This window comes from Protopterus annectens, chromosome 2.part2 (assembly GCF_019279795.1).
Source record: "Protopterus annectens isolate FY-2018-M chromosome 2.part2, PAN1.0, whole genome shotgun sequence".
NCBI classification, from domain to species: domain Eukaryota; kingdom Metazoa; phylum Chordata; order Ceratodontiformes; family Protopteridae; genus Protopterus; species Protopterus annectens.
In genome coordinates, this window is record NC_056730.1 from 377258601 (window position 1) to 377282026 (window position 23426).

Sequence of the window (23426 nt, forward strand, 5' to 3'; positions counted from 1 at the left end):
GCCACAGAAGTACCTCACAAAGAGGATTACTGGACTCAAACAAATGCCCTACATTGACCGTCTCAAAAAACTCCAGCTTTACTCCGTAGCATATTGCCTACTCCGAGGTGATCTCTGCCTAACATATAAAGCTGTGTCAAACCCAGAGCTGTTGGACATGCTACACCTAAAGAAACCCCAATCCCTCCGAGCTACATGCTCTAGGGACCTAAATCTTGTCACCACATTAAACAGGACATGCTGGAGGGATATATTCCTATCCCAGAGACTTCCCATACTCTGGAACAGGCTACCCATCTATGTCAAGCAAAGTTCTTCATTAGCACTCTTCAAGAAAAATCTTGATGAGTGGATGGGAAATAGGAAATACAGCCTGGGGATTACTCCTGTGTTTCTGTTCGACAGTGGCACAGGCAAATAACTGTCTTGGCTGGTGTAAGCCAGGGAACCTTGTTGGCTAGGCTTATGTAGGCCCTTGGGCCGATAGCCTAGTACCTACCTATGAACCTAAGCAATATACACAGAGATTGTGGCACCTGAATAAGGCAAACTTATGCCCACACTTTTCACTCTTCTTAAATCCTGTTGGACTTTTAGACATCTTCTTTAAAGACAAAATACAAACTAAACTACTTTTTCTTTTAAACAGAAAGAAGAGGAAAGGTAAAAATACCAACAATGGTATTTAAAAAACTACAAAAATCTTGTAGATAGAAAAATACCAACAAAGTGTAGTATTCTTACATTACCAAAGTGTAAAAAAGGGAGAAGGGAAGGAAAGTTATGCCTACCAACAATGGTAGGAAAGTTTACATTCAAAGTTTAAGGAAAGTGACAGTAGAAATGACTTAAAATGAAAATTAAAGACTAAAGAAATAGTTGTTTACAGAAGATTTTAGAAAGAAAATATCAAAAACAGACTCCAAATGTAGACACGAAAGCTGTAGATGACCATGTCTAGATGCTTAAGCAGCAAACGAGATCTTGCAGATGTTAAAGGTGGTGCATTATGGGTAGGAAAGGAGCTCAAGAGTTTGTTGGAGGCCACGAGCCAGTGTAACAGCTGAGTCGGATCAGAGGATCGGATATGATCCCATTAGTTGAGGAGTGAATGAAAATTGACAACGTGAGATTCTACTATTTTGAAGACCTTCATGTTATCTACAGATAGGCAAATGTTCCTTCAATACCTCTATAATCACTTCTATTAAAACAGAAAGATCAAAGAAATGACTGGTGCAGCCCTGATGATCTTCACCACTTTGTCACAATTAGTACCATTTGTGCTTTTTTGATTGCTTACTTTTTTGTTAATCTTAATCAATATGGAAGTTATGTACTTACCATAATTCTTTTTATCCCTTGTCCAGTTGATTTGACTTATGTGATGTATTCAGTTATCAGATTCAATTTGGCAATTCTAGCTACTGCTCCAAGCCTCAAGTTCTTTCAAAACTCCCCTAATGCACCTGTCCTTACTACCTCAGACTACAATTGCTATGTACTTGGAGTGGACAACAGGATGATGATTAGTGAGTCTGCTGGAAAGGAACAGCTTCAAACAGGTCTACCAGATCCCTCCACACAGAGGTGACAATTTGTTAGGGGGATGTTTGGTGGGTTGTTGAACGGTACAGACTAAGGATGAAAAGGATCTAGTATCCTGTCAGTCCAGTTCGACTTATGGGACGGAATCCCAGTCTGATTTCCTGGGTATAATCATGACAGGATATCCTTGAGGATGGTAGCTTAGAATGAGGCTCTAGATCTAGAAATGTGATGCAATTTGTAATGTTTGGAAAAGGTATGTAATGTAGACTAAGTTGCTATAGTAGCATAGCTAGGGAGGAGAAGAATGCTGTAAACACTGAGACTCACCTGGTGGAATGAGCTCTTGGTTTGGATGGTAAGTGCTTGTGTCCAGATGACTATGTAAAGGAAATACAGTCAGACAGCCATCTAGACACTAGACAGTGTTGTAGCAGAGACTTTACAGCCTATCATTGAGGGATACTGAAAATCTTTCCTTGCAGACCTTGTTTGGTGATGACAGAAAGAAACAGAGTCGTCTGTGGACATCCAGCTCATGAAGTAGGTATTCTTATTTACTAGTATAGTTTGGAAATAAAACTGGTAACATAGGCTGGTTAAGATTGTGTTCCAAGGGTATACATTCATATTGTTGGAAATTACAATATCGATCGCCCATTTGGGTGAACCAAATGCGTGAATTTCAAACTCTGACATTCTCAGAAGTTCGAAAAATCAGCGGATCAAACAGCTGATTCGCTGATTTTCGAACTAAAATGTTGAAGACACATTGCAATGCAGGGGGGCAAGCCCCCCTGCACTCCCCATGTAGGGGCTGCCCCCCACACTCCCTATTTTAATATACTAACTCCGAGATCGCACTACAGTGGGGAAAGGGATCATTTCCCAATCCCCGCTATAGTGCAATCCCCACCCACAATGTTGAATCTGCAATGAGCGAATGCCAATGTGCATTCGTCCACTGCACATTCGGACGATTTTTTTCGAGGTTTTGCCACTTTGAAAACCTCCTTTCGCACAAAGTGGATTTGCACGAGTGCATAACACACATAAACTGTTCCAAGGCTATTTTAGGGATGAACAAGACATTAATTCTCAATTAAACTCTATCTTTGTGGAAAACCAGATATGGGGGGGGGGGTAAAAGTGAGTCTGAAATACTTCTTGCTGAGAGGAGAGTCACCAAAAATAGGGGTTTCCATGAGAGATATTTTAGATCTGCAGACAATACTGGCTTAAAAGGAGGGGGGAAATGATTTTTTAGTAAAAATAACTGGGGTCCCAAGGTTGATGGCATTACAGGAAGGTTCCTTCTAGAAAGGTTTTGCAAAATGTATGGTCTGCAAACGAGGAAGAAGAGAAGCCAGTGTGGGAATTGAAATAGCTGACAACTGAACTTTACTTGTAGAATAGCCAAAGCCAGCATCAAACAGTGAAGAAAGAAAATGCAAAACAGATGGAAATGTCACAAAATAGATGAAACTGGTGTGGCATAAGGATCTAACCCTGCATTTTAATCCCATACGGAGGTGTTTCCACTTGTTTCTGTAAACCATGCAAGTGGATTCCTTCTGAGAGGCTGATAATATCTGAACCACATTTCGAGAACGGGCAGGATCGGTGATCATTACAGTAATTGGAGAAACCATATGGCTGTACTGAAGGAATGAATGTCCAGGAGAAGTTGGCTGGACAGAAGGATAGTAGGTAGAGTTGCAGATCCAGAAGCCAGCTTGCTTTACAAGATGAGGCCACATTGGAATAATGAGGATTACTGTTATTTTGCATGAGGAGGCTTGTAAAAATTTAGTAAGCAAGGAAAGAGGATGAAAGGGTCTGGAAGGCAACTGACAGATCCCTCGGTGACTGTTTCTTTGGAGGGATCAAGGCAAAGTAGTTGCTGCATTTTGTATTGGACAGAAAGTTAAAAAGATCACATCAAGGCTGTCCTTGGTATCAATAGATGACTTGTGTTTCTGCAACTTTGAGAAAGCACGTGCAAGGCATTAAAGACAGATCTGATGAGCCATCCACTAGACAGCTGGCTTTCTTCAGTATGCGTGTTGCAGTAAGAAAGTTTTGCAAAGCTATCACCCAATGCCACACTCTGATGGCTTCTTTGCAAAGGGGTTAAGACATCGTTCCTCCTTGCTTGCTGACATACCATACCACCAACATATTGTCTGACTGTATGAAAATCAGTCCAAAAGGAAGACAGTCCTGAATGGCCTGAAAAGCTAGGAGGACTGCCTTCATCTCCAGGACACTGATGTGAAAATTGGCCTCCAGATATGTACATGAACCTTGGACTATTCTCCTGTCATAAAGCCCCCCCCCCACCCACCTACCCCAGAGATAAAACATCTGTGGTTATTGTTGCTGCTGGCATGGAAAGGAGATATGGTCTCCCCATGGGAGCTGTAGGGGGCTCCAGCCATCAGGTTAGGTGTCACCTGCAAACCTGGGTTATACAAATTTACAGACTTCAAGTTGTTAAAGTTGTGACCACTGTAAACTTAATGTTTACTAATTAACTCTCACGTACAGGAGAGCATGCCAGACCAGAAGAAAGCAAGAAGCCAATAATCTAAGAACCTTCACAACCAGGAAGACTGGTGGAGAGTGTGATCTAAAAGAGTAGAAATCACTTTTCTCCGAGATAGTACCGTGTCATTTGGAAGTTTCAGTATGCAAGTTATTGTGCCCAGATGGCATCCTATAAAAATCACTGACTGAGAAGGCAAAATCTGTGATCTATTATGATTTATTAAGATATTTATGGATAGGCAGAGCTTAAGCAAGTAGTCTCTGGCATAAATGAGGGAGTCCACTGAAGTACCAGCCAAGAGCCAAACATCTAGGTACAGGAAGTTGAGGACACCTCTGAGTTGCAGATTGGCTGCGGCCACTGCTTTGCATGTGGGGAATACCTGGAAGGTCTGTGGTGAGACCAAAGGGCAGGGCTGTGAAGTAATAATGGTCGGTCCCTCCTGGAAATGTAGAACTTCCTTGACTTCTTGGTACTGATGATGTGAAGATAGGTGTCTTGGAGGCTTATTGAGCACATCCAGTTGCTTGGCTTTAAGTAAGTCAATAACACATGTACTGTGACCATCCCAAACTGGGTCTTCATAATGTACAGAATTAGCCTGCTGCAATTTTTGTTTTTCTTTGGAACTAAAAACTATTTTAAATAGACCTTAGACCATCTCTGTATGGCTCTTTTTCCAAGAACAGTTGTATTTTCTCTCAGTACAACTCTGCACTGGTGGGGCAGGATATCTGGAAGTGGCCGACACTGCTGATGTGGGTGGTAAGAAAAGGATACTGTAAACTCTCTGAATATGATTTCCTCCACCCAGTTGTTCTGCGTGATGGCCACTCATGCATCTGAATAAAGAGCTAGCTGTCCCCACACACTCTCTATAGTGCAGCACCTGGGCAAGCATTCAAGAACGTTGTGGTTTGTTTCATGTGAAAAAGGGCCTCGAATCTCAGGTTTTGTAAACCAACTCTATCCCTGGGACAGCATACATTAAAGGGGCTGTATCTTTGGTTACAAACAATGAACATCCAAACAATGAAGATTCAAATACAAGATGCATTCATGAGAATGCTTTGAAAGTTCCCCATGAAGTTGCAAAGTCAGGTCCAGGCATGATGTCTCATGGTTACACAGGCAGTCAATGCTCTCGCTGCTCCATCAGTTGCATTGTGTAGAAGTCAAACAACAAGCATAGAAATATTCAACTTCAGGCCAGATAAGTTTCAACTTGTTTCCTGGTCTCAGAGGTGGCTGGCTCTCTCAAAAATCAAAAGCTTGTTCTACTATGTCCCTTTTGAAGCAGTTCATTTGGGTGATATAATTTAATGCTCTCAGGGCAAATGTGCCTGAGCCACAGGATCACTTCCCTACCCTATCCATTGCATAAAATTTCTTATTTGGCTAATGAAGTGTAGTGTGTCTTGGTGGGTGTTACTACAATGACAGAGCTCACAAAAGGGCTTTTGCTTCAGCACTGCTTATCCTTAGAAGGAAAAAGGACTTCACTGGGCTTTCTAGGATTGCCTCTGTGGAGCTGGGTTCCTGCTATGCCCATCTGGTGACCAAATCTGATTGTACTCTTTTTAAACAAGAAACATCTTTACTAAATTATCATGTATGACATAGGCAATCATACATTTATATAAATGAAAACAAACCGTATTGACAATTTTAGTTGCAAACATTATACATTAGAGTGCCTCTTTGGACCTCTTCAAAAGGAACCTTGATGATTGGATGGGAGATAGGAAATTCACCCTGGGGATCACGTCAGTCACCCTGCTAGACAGAGGACCAGGGAAGTAAATATTCTGGGAAGAAATAGCCAGGGAATTGTTATGGCTAGGGTTGTATAGGCCCTAGGGCCGATAGCCTAGTACCAACCTATGAACCTATGAACAACCCATCCAGTCATTATCAGTCAAACATTACATAGCACAATCAAATTCTGCCTTCTTTTAAATCTCCTTCCTCCTCTGCATGTATTGTTCTCACAGTTCACATTTTTTCCATGTAATTTGCACCTACCCTTTTCCAAAGATATCAGTTCCAGTTGTTTTGTCTCTGTTAATAAATTCACTACTTCTAGTGCAGTTGGTTTAGACTCTGACTTCCATTTTCTACCAATTGCTTTTTTGGCAGCCTCCATAATTAGACACAACAAAGCCAAACTATGTCTAGGTAATGCCGATTCTGTATCATAGCTCAAAAAAAAAAATTTCCTAAGTTACACAAATGCGCCCACCCAGTATCTCTGACACAGTAGTCTAAAGGGATTCTTTAAAGTCTGCCAGCACATTACACTCTCAGAAAATATGTTCCAATTACCTCTTTCTTCCCTAGTACACCACCACCATTTGCTGTCTACCTAAGGAAACATTCTTTGGAGTCTACCTGGGGTATAACTCCACCTATGTAAACAGTTTCAAGCAAAGATCCCAAATCTTCTATACTTTGTTGCATATTCGGGAGACATACATATATCCCCCATTATCTCTTTGTAAATTGCTTATCCAATCTCTCTTCCCAAACCTTTCTTACCTCCTCTGATTGATTCTTATACTTATACAATATTTTATATGCTCTGTGATGCCCACGCCCTGGCCCAGCAATCAAGGAGCCTCAATCCTCACCACTAACACCAGACAGGGCATCTCATATAAGAGGAAAGGATAACAAATACACATAGTAATGTACACTTTCCCTTAAGTGCACACAGAGATCATAGTTAGTCTGGGGCTGGTTGCTCCCTTGCTCCTCAGGTCCCCAATAAGACTCCCCAGGGGCACATATATATGGTCCAGATCTCAGTCTAGCTGGCAAGCTAAAACCTCCAGTACCCTCTCTGTCCAACCAGTGCTTCGTGTCCCTGTGCAAGTAGCTGACACACACACACACACACACACACACACACACACACACACACACACACACTTTGAGATAAGTATTTATACAACTTAACAGATACTCCTGGGAGAGGTTAACACAGATTCTCCAGCTGTGTCCCTTTACTCAGACTATACGGTAGTAATTACTGCCACCACCAGCTAACAATTATCAGCTACCCAAATGCCCTTAAAAGGGTGTCCAATTATTACTGTGCAATATTATTATCCCATTGTGACTAATCAGTCTTAAGGCTTATTAGAGTGGCTTAGTTCAGGATCACTTATAAGCATACAATGTACTCTAGAGCTTACTTATCTCTGCTCAAACCAGCCACAGGTAAAAGGTTTTTAAAATACTGAATAAAAAATACTAAAAACACAAGACAATACTACGACACCACAGTGCCATTCAAGAGTCCAGAGATCACAGAAACTTAAAATAATTCCGTAGTACAGTTCTGACATAACAGAAAAACACTTAGAATAATCTTTATAGTCCTAGCTATTTCTACAAGAAAACATACTTCTAAGATAACTTATTTAAGGCAACAAGCAGAGTGCTGATGAGTTAGATATCCAAGATCAAAATGCTTAATAATCTCTTGTTCTCACTGTTTAAATTGAAACTGTAGTTCTGATAAAACATTACATCATTTGTTTACACTTTCTAGGTTCCCAGGCCACACAGGAACTGCATTTACATTCTTTTACACTTAGAGCAATAAAGGACATTCCACATGTAAATTCTGGTCATTAACTTTATCCTTAAAACAATAGGCAGGATGCTTACTCCAGACTCATCGACTCCAAATTCTAACTTCAAAGGAACAGACATAAAGTAATTTTAATTTCAAAGGACCAATAAGAAATGCTTGACTTAGTTTTCTTAACAGCAGATGGCAATGTTGCCACATTGTTGAAACAGCATTTCTTTACATTTAAGACACAAGCCTGTATTTTACATTTATATTTACAAATGCCAGAATTATGTATCAAATTCTATTTGGCTAGGTTGGCAGCCTTCACCCTTCTCTACCAGTCTTCACATGCTCTACTAATTATTCCTTTTTTAACAGCAGCTTCAGTTCCAGATTCTACTAAAAATGCTACCAGTGCTGGTCTTTTACTTAGGATCCCCCTATTTATTTCTCTTTGCCTACACACTGACATCAATCCTTGATAGGAAAGGCAATCTCTAGCCTGCAGTCCAAATAAAGTCTTGGCCTCTTCCCATTCTATTACCTTTCCCTAATTATTTGTTCCCAATAGCTTGTTTTTTTGCCACTTTTGTCCAATAAATTCCATCCCTCTCTTGCCTATTGTCTGTATCTCTAATTGTAGTCACCCCTAACAGCAAAATCTCCTTTCTCTATTCCTGTGTTGGCTTACTTTTTAGAATACTTTCTGCTACTTTATGAATATAATTCTGTACGGTTGTTTTTATTCTCCTTAAGGATGTGCATCCAAAGTCCCAGGCTATCCTTGTTTCTTGAACTTCCCCCCTGTTTCATCATCCTTTTTCACTTTGAATTATAGGTTTAAAACTGATTGTACTCGTCTCTTCTGTATGTCCTGTCAGTTTTTCACCCTGATCAAAGACTGAAACTGGTCAGATATAATCAGTGTTCTACTCCGGCAAACAAATTTAAATAACTAACTAGATAAATAAATTAGATGGTCAGCAGGAGGTATCACCCGAGAGACCGAAAGTACAGTCTGAAATGCCTCAAATACCACTTCTTCATTCTGAGAGGGGAGATCAGTGAACTAAGATCCCCTCTGCCACATCAATTTATAGATTTTCCCAATATTAGTATCTTCTGGAGGGGACTATGGGGAAATCTCTCTATCATCCACATTTGTGTATAATGTAACAGACTCCATGGGAAAGTCAATGTGACTCCTTTTTTTCCATTAAGATCTCCTGGGGAACTCGTCTGAATCTCCAGAGGACTCTGAGCCTGTACAGGATGCAGATTGTGGCTTTCAACCTGAATTGCCCATGGGATGAATGATGACAAGACATCCATGAAACTTCTGTATTCCTCCTACAAAAGGAAGGTATTATCCTTTCAAAAACCATGAAAGCTGCTCTACACAGTATTTCAGTATCAATGGCCCCAGACTTTGTGTTGCATCTATCCTCAGTAAAGTCAACAACTCTTTTTTTTCCCATTTTCTACACGGGGTCAGAGAGTCACATCAACTGTCATCATTGTTCTCTTGATTCAGTGCTATTCTCCTAGCTTTTCTCTTATAGTCATGCCTAATTTCATAGGTCATCTCTCATACAATCCTTTCATCTGTTTGTTGGATTACCTCGTTTCCTCTTTATTTTCTTACAGTCTGTCCCTCAGAGAATTTTGGAGTAGGACCATTTAATATTAGCTTATTCATTCTCTCCACTTCCAAAAATGAGAATCAAAGGACTTGTAGCTGCAGGAATTCACTGTAAGATATTATGGTCTCAGGCACCACAAAGAGTTTGTGGGTGTCCTGATGTGGAATTTTATGGCCACACTTGGCACACTTTTTAAAACTAGCAAAAACTAGTATCAGCACTGACAAAAATAGTATCGCAGAACACGGTACAAATTCAGTAATGGCAAGAAAGGGCCGATATACAACTAGCAGAACAAATTAATACATATGCTTCTTAAAGATAACTACTGTAACAAAAACAATTAACTTTTGCTAAGGAAAATGGTGAAGACTAGAAAACTATCAAAGAGTGAAAAAGCAAATTAACTGAGATGGCCTCCATACTCATCACTGGCAAAGGAGTTAACTTAAAGACAATGTTCATGTTTGGCAGGTTCACTGGTTTTACATCCAAATTTTAGTCAACAGAGCTATCCCAGACAACCCAAGATGGGCAAATGGATACTGGCCATCTACTAGCTTACTGAACCAGGGCTGTTGGGTTATAAGGTAGGCACACAATGGCTAATATTTATTTTATTTACTTAACATTTGTTTACCGAGACAGTCCAACTGGGATAGAGCCCATTTTTGCTGGAGACCCGGAGAGAAATGTTCCAGATGCATATCTTTGGAATATGGGAGGAAACCGGAGCACCCGGAGGAAACCCAAGCGAATGCAGGGATGACTTACAGACTTGGCACAGAAGGTACCCCAGCCAAGAACTGAACCAGAGAACCTCTTTCAGTGAGGTGGCAATGCTAACTGCTGCACCACTGTGTCCCCCCCCCCCCAATAGGGTCACATTCATGCCTTTCACTATTATCATGGGTCCCTAGCATAGATCAGAGTAGAACAAGTTCTCAACCCACTTATCACAGGCAAACATCTATGCCCAACTGGTGACATTAGTCAACAAGACAGAATAACCGATAACCATATTTTACACAGTTGCACGGTTATCCTTGATACAGCCCCTGAAATGGGGCTCTCCAAAAAAGCTAATATGGCAGTCCTGCAGTGATCTGAAGTCTCAGAAACATTGCTGGAATTGGTGCAGGTTATGTAAAAGAACCCAATGACTAAAGTACAATCAGTGGAGCTCCCAGCAGGAGTGGGTATGCATCAGAGTTCAGGTCAAAGCCCATTGCTGTTCATACTGGTGATGGGCTGCACTAGCAGACAGGTCAGAATGGACACATCAGCAAAGTTGCTGTATGGGGATGCGCATTAGAGCCAGACTCTGAACAAGAAATTCAACAAAGGATAAGGGAATGTAATGCAAAACTGAAGGCATATAGGATGAAACTGGGTACAGATAAGACAGCTGTGATGGCACATGATGGGGGAAATCAGAAGACGCTGAGAACTGAGATGGAAGGTAAAACAGTGGATCATGTTACAGCTTTAAGTATATGGGAAGGGTGGGTTGAGGAGAAGAGAAATCTGAATTAGGAGGTCAAATCTAGAATTAGAGGGGCTGCAGGGTACAGACTATCATGGGTAGTGTATGAAAGACGAATTAACAAAGAAGCTGAAAAGTAAGGTGTACAAAACAGTAGTGTGACCAGTACTACTGTGTGGTACAGAAACCTGGGCAGTGAGAGCAGAGCAGTTGGGGAAGCTACAGGTGAAGGAGATGAAGTACCTGACATTGTGGGACAGATGAAAAAATAAGGACATCAGAGCAGAAGCAAAAGTAGCTTCAATTGCAGGGAAGGTAAAAAAGAACAGATTATGGTGGTTCAGGCACATGTGGAGAAAAGAAGACAATCTAGTGAAGAAGATTTGCGACAGGCAGGAAGAAGCCAAGAGGAAACGAGGTAACCCAGCAAAGAGGAGGATGGCTTGTGTGATAGAAGACCTTTAACAATCAGGCATGAGTATCGAAGAATGAAGGAGAGTGTCAGTGAATAAGGAGAGAAGGAGATAGCTGACATAACACTCCAACCCCATGTAGGAAATGGGTATGATGAGAATGGTGAAGAGTGGGGGAGAAAATCTCAAAAAAGGAAGGTAATAAGGCTAAGCTTAGCCAAGAATTAACAACACAATTCAAAAATCTAAAGTAAATAGTGCATTATTAGAGTTTTGAAGGAGCTCAAGGATTAGATCAGATAGGTGGCTATACTTCTTAAGTCCCATAAATTGAACATGACAGACAGGATGAAAAAGGATCAAGCTTTTCTACTAGAAATGCATTTCTAGAATACTCATTTATTTTTAGAAAGTTTGAGTGCTAAAGAGCAAGAAAGAATATGTTGAACAAACTAAAGCCCAAATAGTACACATACCTAACCTTCTTCATAACACCCACCAAAGGGATCTGTCATATATCTACACGATACAAACCATACATATTGACATGAATTCTATAATATAATTGATTTAAAGTGGCCAGACATTTTCTCCTTCATCTGGTGATTTGTATGCAATGCCCAATTTTTAAGACTCAACGACAGCAGTTGTCAGCATCTGATATTTTCTTACTTTTCAGAGAAAGAATAGCATCTGTCTTAATTTAGTTCATTAGAATGCTTTCTCTTCTAAGAAAATTGCAAGCCAAATTTGCCACGATCTCCTTCAGTTCCCTTTATAACTTTGTATACATCACTTGTACTACTGATATTTTGTCATACAACATGCAGGCATATTCACATTGGCACTGTCTGTTCATTTTTTTCTGTACTGAGATGACACAACCCCTGCAAGACTGCTTGATGTGCTCTAAATTCATAAAGCTTATTATACATTTACATAAATTACAGTTAGATTTTCCTCTTGGCTGCTCCACTGGGAAGCTGATAAACATGCCTACTAAATGTTCTGTGAAGAAATAGTTTCTCACAGTTACTCAGAACCTATCTCCTACATTTGAATGATGATACTCCACTCTTTACTTTTCTTGAAAATACTTTCTCTTCAGCTTTATATACACCCTTAGACTACTTTACATGTCATTTTACTACCTCTATCCCTAAATAAACAAAAGTTTTTAAAAGTTTCAAATGTTTCTTTCCGTATTCTTCAATTAACACCATTACTGAATTACTGATTGCTACTTTAATGCAAGAAACTGATTGCTACTTTAATGCAAGAACAGTGGTGCACACTAAGCTTCATTAACATCTGCCATCAATGTTTGCATGATAATATCTGTTTAACGAAATCAGTTATCTGATTTTTTTCTTTTTACATACCTCTTGTACAGAACGTGCAGCAGGCTTGTCTTGATGGTTGGCTAATATTAAAAATGGCAAAAAGCAAAGCTGTGGATGCTGAAGGGCAGAATGAAGTTCATTTCTTGCAGTTTCAAGGTCATCCTCAGAAGATGCACTGTCTAATACAAATATTACTCCTTGTGAGCCTTGGTAGTATCGACTCCAGTATTTCCGAATCTGATCAGCTCCTTACAATAAAACAATGAAATAAGAATTCATTAAAAAAGAAATTTAAAGCAAAAAATACTTCATATTTAAAACATAAAGTATAAAATGAATGCAATTTATTAAATTTATAGGTTCATAGATTCATACAAGGTTTTAGGTAAGCTGCCCTTGCAAGCTATTTTAAGCCTAGCCAGTTTCCCTTTTTGTGATAAAAGTACCTATCTGGTTTGGTTAACCTTACCCATCTCATGGTCGATAATTTTATATTATCCCTAATGAGAATAACTGGGATCATACTATGGGTAATATGAGTGGATCCATGCATGGAATACAGCATTTAGGAGTTGTCACTCTCCATTAGCAGTACAGGGGGTTGTCCTGGGATAAATTTTCTGTTTCCCATCCACAGATTCAAGTCACTCTTAAATAAGGACAGGGACAAACTTTGTTTTATGTGGATGGGGAGTCTGTTCCAGAGCAGAGGTATCATACGCGAGATATACCTTTCCCTGCAAACCAGTCTGTTAATATTGCAGAAGAGGTTTGGATCCTTAGACAGAGTATTTCTGATGCCACTTGAGTTGCTGAAGTGCAGTAAATCTATCGGTAATAAGTCAGAAGATGCTTTGTATGCCAGACACGTCACCTCTTAGCAGTCTGTAATTCACAGATTATAGTGGTAGACCTTTGTGTAGGTTCATGTAGGACATATTGTTTAGGCCTTGTATCCTTTTAGTAAGGCATCTCTGTGGGCACTCTAGTTGTTGTGTGTGTCTGGACAGATACACACGAAAGGAGGCATTACATTAAACAATTGGCCTAATGAGAGCTGAGTAAAGGAGGTAATGACATCCCTTGGTCTAGATATAATCCCTTTCTTTATAAATTGTGCAATATAGAAGGACATTCTTACAACAATGGACACATGTCGGTCAAAAGTTAGGTCACAGCCCACGTAAGTTCTCACATCCTGAACAACTGGGTTAACTTTCAGGTGAATATTGTCAATTTTTGTATCGTGTGTGTGATATTTATATGCAAATATACATATACAGGAGTGTATTAACAAATATGAAATTGAAGAATCATCAGAACTCACAATGAAGTGGACATCTTCAACTTGAAATTCATTTTCAACTTGAAATTCACTCAAGCAAAAAAAAATCAAAAAGCCAAAACTCAACCAGTCGCAAAAGGAAAACAAACATTCTCCTTTTGTGTTTGGTTGACTAAAAACATCTGCAGCCCCCTGATCCAGTTTACTCATGAGTGCTAACTCTAACCCTGACGATCAACAGAACTGCATACATTAGCTTATAAAAAACCCTTTCCCTAGGAAGCACCACTGCACAAGACATCCCGGAAAATTCCACACAGTACAGTACACACACGTGCAACTATAAAAACAATACCCTTACCAAGCAGTCAAACATTCACGCACACACACTCCCATCCTGAATGCTGAAACTTTCAGTATACCAAACAGTTTCAGCATTAACATACACACACACACACACACACACACACTTACCATAATCCAAAGCACATCATATAACAAAGCAGTTCCCTTTGACATTACTGAATTCTGCAAACTCCACACTCAAAACCAATGTATAAAGCACATCATTTTCTTCTGTCGAGAGAAGGATTGTTCAACAGACTAAACTGCTCCTATATATCTATACATACACACACACATGGCGTAGTCCGCCTTGGTTGATGTTTCTTCGGTCTGTCTTTACACTGACAAATGAATGCTAAGGTTCTTTTAACCGAAGTGCTTACACAAATTGGAAGCACACTTTGGGGGGGGGGGATTTTGTCTACTATATTGAGACTGTGGTACTGGGTAATCCACCCCCCCCCAAAAAAAAAAATATATATATTTTTATGTTTGTTTATAATTTTCAATTTAGACTTTTTTAAACTGCACATCCAGAAAACTGTAAGAGGATGGAATGTAGCTAAAATATACACACACACATAACATATAAATATATATATAAATAACTATAAATGTATAAATACACATACACACACACACACATATTTACTGTCGGCCTTGTCTCTCACAAAAAAAAAATATCTTTTGGTAAATCACTCAGGATTACAGTCAATAAATAATGCCAGATATTAGAATTTCATACTTGTAGTGAACAATAACTCAGAAAATGCATATCGATGCAAAAACTGTTGTTTTATTAACCCTTTAAGTGAATTACAGCAATATTTAAAACTGACAATGATTTGAACCTTTTTCGCCACATTATTTTTGGATTTGTCTAAAACTGTTAAATAAGGATGTTTGACAATGCTCACTAAATGCTTTGCTGGCTCTCACAGCAGTTAAAATACTTGGTACTCTTACACTTTCATTTTTTTTCCTATTAGTGGTAATATTGAGAAAAAAATAAATCCTTAGTATACTTCAAAGTATTATCATCAGGTCTCCCATCACAGTCCTCTGTGTTCTTCACCTGGATGGCAAGATTCACATCTCGAGCTTTGCTCTTGAGGTAAATTTCTTGGCATCCATGCCTTGAACATAAAATAAGATGGTTATGATCAGAGACTCCATCATAATTATGTGTGTGTGTGTGTGTGTGTGTGTGTGTGTGTGTGTGTGTATATATATATATATATAAAAGGATCTATGTCAGATGATCAAGTTTTCAGAAACTCGAAATTCATATGGACGAGACCATATGATCAAGTTTCCAAAAACTCGAACATCAAAAAAAAAAGAAAGAAAAAAAAATCGGCTTTATTTTGCACCACCCATGTTGGGGGGGGGGGGGCGCACCCCTGCAAATTATATATACTGAGACTGGATTACAGTGAAGAAAAGGGTACATTTCCTGATCCTCACTCTTCTTCAATCTTCATTCAAAAGCTTTGAATTTTCAAAAACTTGATCATATGGTCTTGACCATATGAATTTCAAGTTTCTGAAAACCTGGTTACCTGATAGGGATCCATAGATATCGATATGCATACACACATACATAGATATATAGAGACAAATATGTAAACATAAATATTAGAAATGTTGTTCCTGTTTGAGTAATGGTGGTGCATTTAAACAAAACATTAGTATAGTGCGTTGTTAGAAGAGTTTAGTCTGAATCAGTTGCTGAAGTGCTGTTAATATCAGGTCTTATAGACTAATAAAGGCAGAGATGTTTGCCCCTCTTAACAACAGAGATTTCCATGACCGAGTGGAAACTCTTACGGGAACCTTAACTAGAAGAAGCTGAGGATTGCAATGGGTTTAACAGTGGATTGACTTTTGCAGTATCAAAAGCTTGTCTGTGGCTTTACTTTACTTGTAGATTTGTTTTGTTGCGTTAGGAACCCAGTTCAAAATGTGTGAGACAATTTGACCTGAGCTGCTATGCCTGAGAAGTGCAAGGACTTTTGGTCTTTTCATTAAGAAACTTCAAGACTGGACTCTGAAACCATGAAGTAAAAAGTAAGTAAAAACTGTGCTTGTTTTTATGTTGTACTTAAACATGTTTTAGATTTTTGCACTGTAAATAAACTGAGCTTGAGTTTGCACCTAGTTTCAATTTGACAATACATACATTTTTTTTATTTTTAAGAAATTCATGTCAATTTACTGTAAGCAAGAAAAACTAATGAAGAAAGTACAGTTGTGTAAATAAACTTACCATAAAAGAGATACTGGAATAATCACTGGTGAGTAGCCTTAGCTACATGAATTATGTTATGCCAAGGATATAACAGACAGCCAACAAGCTTCCAAAGTTTCAGGGCAGCTTCTACACACAAAGTGTCAGGCAGCTTGAGCTGAACTGACTACAAGACAAGTTCTGGTGCCAAGACCTTCAGAACTTTCCAGCCAACAGAGAGAGGAAGACTAACCATTGCAAAGACAATGCTAGGAACAACAAAAAATAAATGTCCACACTTTGGAATAAAAAATACATTTAAAAAACAAGAGGGATGGAGGGAGAAAATGGCTACTAAAGCAGTGATCATTCAAACATCTATGTAAGTTTATTCACACAACTGTACTAGGTTATCATACTAGATGGAGAGATAGATTCTTGTCCCAGAAACTTCCCATACTCTGGAATAAACTACCTATCTATATCAAACAAAGCTCTTCGTTAGCACTCTTCAAGAAAAATATTGATGAGTGCATGGGAAATAGGAAATTCACCCCGGGGATCACTTCTGTGACTCTGCTTGACAGTGGCACAGGAGAATATTTTTCTTGGGTGGCAAAAGCCAGGGTACCTTTTTGGCTGGGCTTGTATAGGCCCTAGGGCCAATAGCCTTGTACCTACCTATGAACCTACTGATCACTGTTGCAGTAGCCTTATAGGTATATGGGTAGATTACCTTAGCAAACTATTTTTAGGAGGTGGAAGAAGAAGAGTCTGGGAGCCCTTGGACAATTGTCCTAGCAAAGCATGACTTGGACCTATTGAAGGAATTAAGCTTACAGTGCTTTGTAAAGGTATGTATGGAGGATCAAACAGCAGCTTCTAGAATACTTCAAGAATCCAACACTTTCCAAAAAGCTACAGATGATGCCAAGGTCCAAGTAGAGTGGGCTTGACACTGTCTGGAATAGTTTTCTCATGGTGAGAATAACAAAAGGTTATAGCCTTACACAACCACTTGGAAATAGTCTGTTTTGACACGGGTTATCCTTTCTTCTTACCTTCACAAGAAATGAACAATTAATCTGAAGTTCTAAAAGATTGAGTTCTGTCAAAATAGTACCTTTATAGCCTGTGGACAGCCATGATATCCTTCCTCCCTCATTTTAAGTTCAGAAAAAAATGGGGAGATGGATATTTTGGCTTAAAGTAAACTCAAATATCACTTTAGGCATAAAAGAAGGGTTAAAAAAAACTGTCCCTGTGTAAAATGACATGGGGTGACTCACCACAAGACCTTGAAACTCAGATATTCCTCTTGCAGAGGTTAGAGCAATCAGTAAAACTGTATTCCATGTTAAGAACCTCAAGTCAGCAAGGTTAGCTGATTCAAATGGAGCAAGTGCTAGCTTCACCAGCACAAAATTATGGTCCCAAGGAGGGACCACCAGTTTACTTGGAAGCCTCTTGTGCAAAACCCCCTTCAAAAACATTTTGACATGAGACTGCACTGAAAGAGGAGGATCCATGGGCAGACATGCTGAAATGGCCAATAAATTAACCTTTATGAAGAAAGGCCATAAGATAGTAACTCACACAAATATTGCAAAGCCAGACAATAACAAGCACTGAATGGTTGCTGGTTATGCCGTTGGCATCAACTAGAAAACATTTAACATTTGCTAATATGTTGCACTTCAACAAACAAAATAACAAAACAAAAAAAGAAGATTCTGAAGCAGAATCCCGCTGAAATATAGCCTTTATTCCAAAATGTTAAGCGCTTTTGTCCACAAACACATTGGACTTCATCACAACATATAACTAAGCAAAGCACACAGTATATATATATATATATATATATATATATATATATATATATATATATATATGGATCACCTTCAGTTAACCGAAACGCCACAACGCCGAAACACAAATCACCGACACAAACAGACTGACAACACAAAATACCGACAATACACACAACCATACATGCACTAACCATAACCCAAACCCTAACCCTAAGGTCCGACACAAACGCACACTTACCCTACCCGCACCCTAACCCACTTAACCCACCCCTAAACCCACAGTCTGTTACGATCGCACACACACCCTACCTGCACCCTAACCCTAACTCACTTAACCCACCCCTAAACCCACAGTCCGTCACTATCGCACACACACCCTACCTGCACCCTAACCCTAACTCACTTAACCCACCCCTAAACCCACAGTCCCTCACTATCCCACACTAACCTGTCCTCTCCCTAACACTAAATCCATCACTCTATCTCACACTTACCAAGTCCGTCGGGTTCTCACCTTGTCGGTCATCCGCGTTGTCTGTGTTTTCGGCCCGTCGGATTCCGTGTCGGTGAAGTGAGATTTCGGGCATCTAAAGGTGATCCATATATATATATATATATATATATATATATATATATATATATATATGGATCTTGTACTATTGAACGAAAAGTTCAATAGTCCGAATCCACATCTACTGAACACACTTTAGCAAAAGTGCTTTTAACCGAAAAAGCGCTTCCCCTAAAGTCCCTTAAATAAACAAAAAAATAAATACAGAAAAACAAAAAACACAACTTTTGCGTGCACCCCCACAACCCTCCTACTTTTATATTCTCACTCCAAAATCGCACTACAGTGGGGAAAATGGAATATTCTCTTATCCCCACTGTACTCTGATCTCAGCAACAGCCATTCCCCACTGACTTCCCGTATTTTTTATCATACTTTTGCGAAAGTGCTTTTTTGGTGAAAAGCACTTTCTCGAATGTATGATCAGCGGTTTCACTTTTGGTGAAATTGCCATTTGTGCATAAGTATGGCTCCTATATATATATATATATATATATATATATATATATATATCCTTCCTTGGAACAATCAATAAAGCTCGTGATTCTGGCTATCTAGTATCTACCCTCCTTTTAGACTTATCCAAGGCCTTCGACATCATCTCTCATAACCTTCTTCTATCCAAACTGCCAATCTTAACCTATCCATCTCTTCTACCAACTAGTTCTCTAGTTACCTCTCCAATAGACAACAGGCTGTCAAATGGAAAAAAAAACACTACCTCCTTTCTTACCACCCCTACAGGTGTACCCCAGGGCTCCATATTAGGTCCCTTACTGTTTAACATCTTTATAAATGACTTCCATCTGTCTATCCCCAAGGCTAATGTTATCCAATATGCAGATGACTCTACAATCATCTGTTCGGCCACTACCATCTCCTCTCTCTTAAAACTAACCCAAGAAGCCTTCTCTATCACTGAGTGCTGGATGTCAGATAACCACTTAGCACTCAATGCATCAAAAACTAAACTTATGATATTCACTCCCACTAAAAATACCACTATCGACAAGAACTCTCATACCAAACTCTTAGGTGTCCTCATCGATGAACACTAAGTTTGATATCCACCTACAAAAGTATATAAAAAAACTCACCAGAAACTTGGTATGCTTTACCGCCACTCCCGCTATCTCACCCCCTCCACTAGGTCTGTCCTCTCAACTACATACTAATTCCTTCCCTCCTATATGGTGCCCCTCTACTCACCAACCTACAAGCTTCACTAAAGACTAAACTCTCTTCCTGTTACAATAAAATCTCCAAGTTTTCCACTGATTACAAATCCTCTACCCACTACTGTAATGCCCTTCTCAAACTAAATTGGCTAGAGCTCCCCAATCATCTCACCTACTTCCAACTCACTCATGCCCACAAACTTATCTTCCGTCCATCTCTCTGCCCCTCTCTAGCCAGTTCACTTAAAATGCATGCACCCAATTGACTCTTGAGATCAAATAATCAAAATCTAATTGAACTACACAAGCCTGCACACTCACCATGCCAACAACTCCTATCCTTTTCTCTATCACGGCTTTGGAACTCCCTGCCACCTCTCATCCGCACTCTCTACCTTTAAAACCTTGCTTCATTCCCATCTCATATCCCTATAGGAATGTTCCTGCTTTCACCCTACATAACTACCTCCTAGCTACCCTTACCCTCTCCCCCCTTTCTCCCCACCCCCTTTCACTTCTCTTATACCACTTATTCTTCTATCTCTCTTTTCTTACTTGACACCTAATCTCTTCCTATCCCCTGTATACTCTGCTATAACCCTTATATGATACCTATACAAATCTCCCTCACCTCTGTTTTATATTTACCACTATATGAACTAAGATATTTTGTAAATAATTAATGACATGCTGTTTTTTGCCTTTTGCTCTTGTAGGTTTGTAAGGTATATTACTCATTTTTATGATTTGTCCAAATTGTATACTGTTCTTATGGAGATTTTCTCCCCGGGACTCCATTGAAAACGGGCTCTTCTAGGCCCAATGGACTATCCCGGTAAACAAAACTGTAAAATAAAAATAAATACATAAATAAATATATATATGCACATACAGCGGATATAAAAAAAGCTTACACACACCTGTTAAAATACCAGGTTTTTGTGATATAAAACAATGAGACCACAATAAATCATTTCAAAACTTTTCCCACCTTTAGTGTGATATATAACCTCTACAATTCAACTGAAAAACAAACAAATCTGTTAGGGGAAAACATATAAAAAATAAAAAAATGTACAATAAGCTGGTTGCATAAGTGTGCACACCCTTAAACTAATACATTGTTGAAGAACCTTTTGATTTAATTACAACATTCAGTCTTCTTGGGTAGGAGTCTATCAGCATGGCACATCTTGACTTGGCAATATTTGCCCACTCTTCCTTGCAAAAGCGCTCCAAATCTGTCAGATTGCGAGGGCATCTCTTGTGTACAGCCCTCTTCAGGTCACCCCACAGATTTTCTATTGGATTTAGGTCTGGGCTCTGGCTGGGCCATTCCAAAACTTTAATTTTCTTCTGGTGAAGCCATTCTTTTGCTGATTTGGATGTATGCTTGGGGTCATTGTCGTGTTGAAAGGTGAAATTCCTGTTCATCTTCGGCTTTCTAGCAGATGCCTGAAGGTTTTGGGCCAAAAGTGACTGGTATTTGGAATTCTTCATAATTCCCTCCACCTTGACTAAAGCACCAGCTCCAGCTGTAGAAAAGCAACCCCAAAGCATGATACTGCCACTACCATGTTTCACCTTGGGGATGGTGTTCTTTGTGTGATGCTAAGTGTTGTTTTTGGGCCAAGCATACCTTTTGGAATTGTGGCCAAAAAGTTCAACCTTGGTCTCGTCAGACCATAACACATTTTCCCACATGCTTTTGGGAGACTAGATGTATTGTTCTGCAAATTTTAGATTGGCCTGGATGATTTTCTGTGTGAGAAAAGGCTTCCATCTTGCAATCCTACCCCATAGCCCAGATATATGGAGAATATGGGAGATTATTGTCACATGTAGTACACAACCAGTACTTCCAGAAATTCCTGTAGCTCCTTCAGTGTTGCTGTAGATCTCTTTGCAGCCTCCCTGACCAGTTTTTGTCTTGTGTTTTCATCAATTTTGGAGAAACATCCAGTTCTTTGCAAAGTCACTGCTGTCCCATATTTTCTCCACTTTTTGATGACTGTCTTCACTGTGTTCCATAGTATATCCAATGCTGTGGAAATGTTGTTGTATCCTTCTCCTGACTGATACCTTTCAACAATGAGATCCCCTTGATGCTTTGTAAGCTCTCTGTGAACCATGGCTTTTGGTGTAGCAGGCAACTGAGTACATTTCAGGAAAATCCTACTAGGACAGCTGAACTTTATTTGGAGTTAATTACAGTCTCTTTAATTGATGGCAGCTGTGTACCCAAGAAGACTGAATGCTGTAATTAAATCAAACAGTGATTCAAAAAAGTATTAGTTTAAGGGTGTGCACACTTATGCAACCAGTTTATTGTATGTTTTTTATATTTTTTCCCCTAACAGATTTGTTTGTTTTTCAATTGAATTGTAAAGGTTATAGGTGACATTAAAGGTGGGAAAAGTTTTGAAATGATTTATTATGGTCTCATTTTTTTATATCACAAAAACTTGGCATTTTAACAGGGGTGTGTAAACTTTTTATATCCACTGTATATATACGATGATCTCCATTCAGTCTGTTTGAACTTTTAAAAGTTCGATGATACGGTCTCAGCCATATGAGATTCAAACTTTTAAAGGTTCAATCTACTGAAGGGGACCCATATACATACATATATATATATATATATATATATATATATATATATAGACACACACACACACACACACACACACACACACACACACACACACGCACCCAAGGTAACTTGTTGGGGTACCTTGGCACATTTGGTAAGCAAAAAAAGTTATGCGTCTTCTTAATGTGTTGCAGGAATACAGCCAGAAAATAGGGTGTTTTGTGCTTTGAATTCTCTCATGCTTTGCCTTGTTACAGAACAAAAAGTTTTATGGCATTAATATTCTGCTTAACATAACCATAACACAGCCATCACTGACTACAAGCCTTCATCAGCTTCATGTGATGATAGCATCGAGTTTCTGAACCAACTGAACAAATTCTTCAGTAGGTTTGATGCCAACAAAAAAACAAGAGCATGCAGAATCTCTGAAGGCAAAGATGGAGCAGTGCTAAGCTTCAATACAATCCATGTCACCAGAACCCTAAAACGGGTCAACGCAAGGAAAGCAGCTGGCTCTAACAACATCATGGGCAGGGTACTAAAGGAATGTGCAACAGAACTGGCTCCAGTACTTACTGACATCTTCAGCACCTCACTCCATCTAGCCAGTGTTCCGAAATGCTTCAAGCAGATGACTGTCATTCTTCTACCCAAAAAACCACAGCCAACAACTCTGAACGACTACCGACCAGTTGCTTTAACCTCAATGGTAATGAAGTGCCTGGAGAGGCTGGTCAAAGATCATATAGCTTCAATCTTACCTGTGTCACTGGACACACTGCAATTCGCATACAGGACAAACCGTAGTACAGGGGATGCCATCTCACTAGCTCTCCATAA

General features: G+C 39.4%; 1 protein-coding gene across 2 annotated transcripts in view; it reads right to left on the reverse strand.

Annotated features, from left to right (window-relative positions):
- Nucleotides 1–23426, reverse strand: part of ARL15 (ADP ribosylation factor like GTPase 15) — a 3047572-nt gene that overhangs the window by 1836715 nt on the left and 1187431 nt on the right. For both annotated transcript variants that reach the window (XM_044063905.1, XM_044063904.1), the window contains exon 4: nucleotides 12607–12815. In XM_044063905.1, the coding sequence (XP_043919840.1) occupies nucleotides 12607–12815 (209 nt within the window). The remainder of the gene's footprint in view (nucleotides 1–12606; nucleotides 12816–23426) is intronic.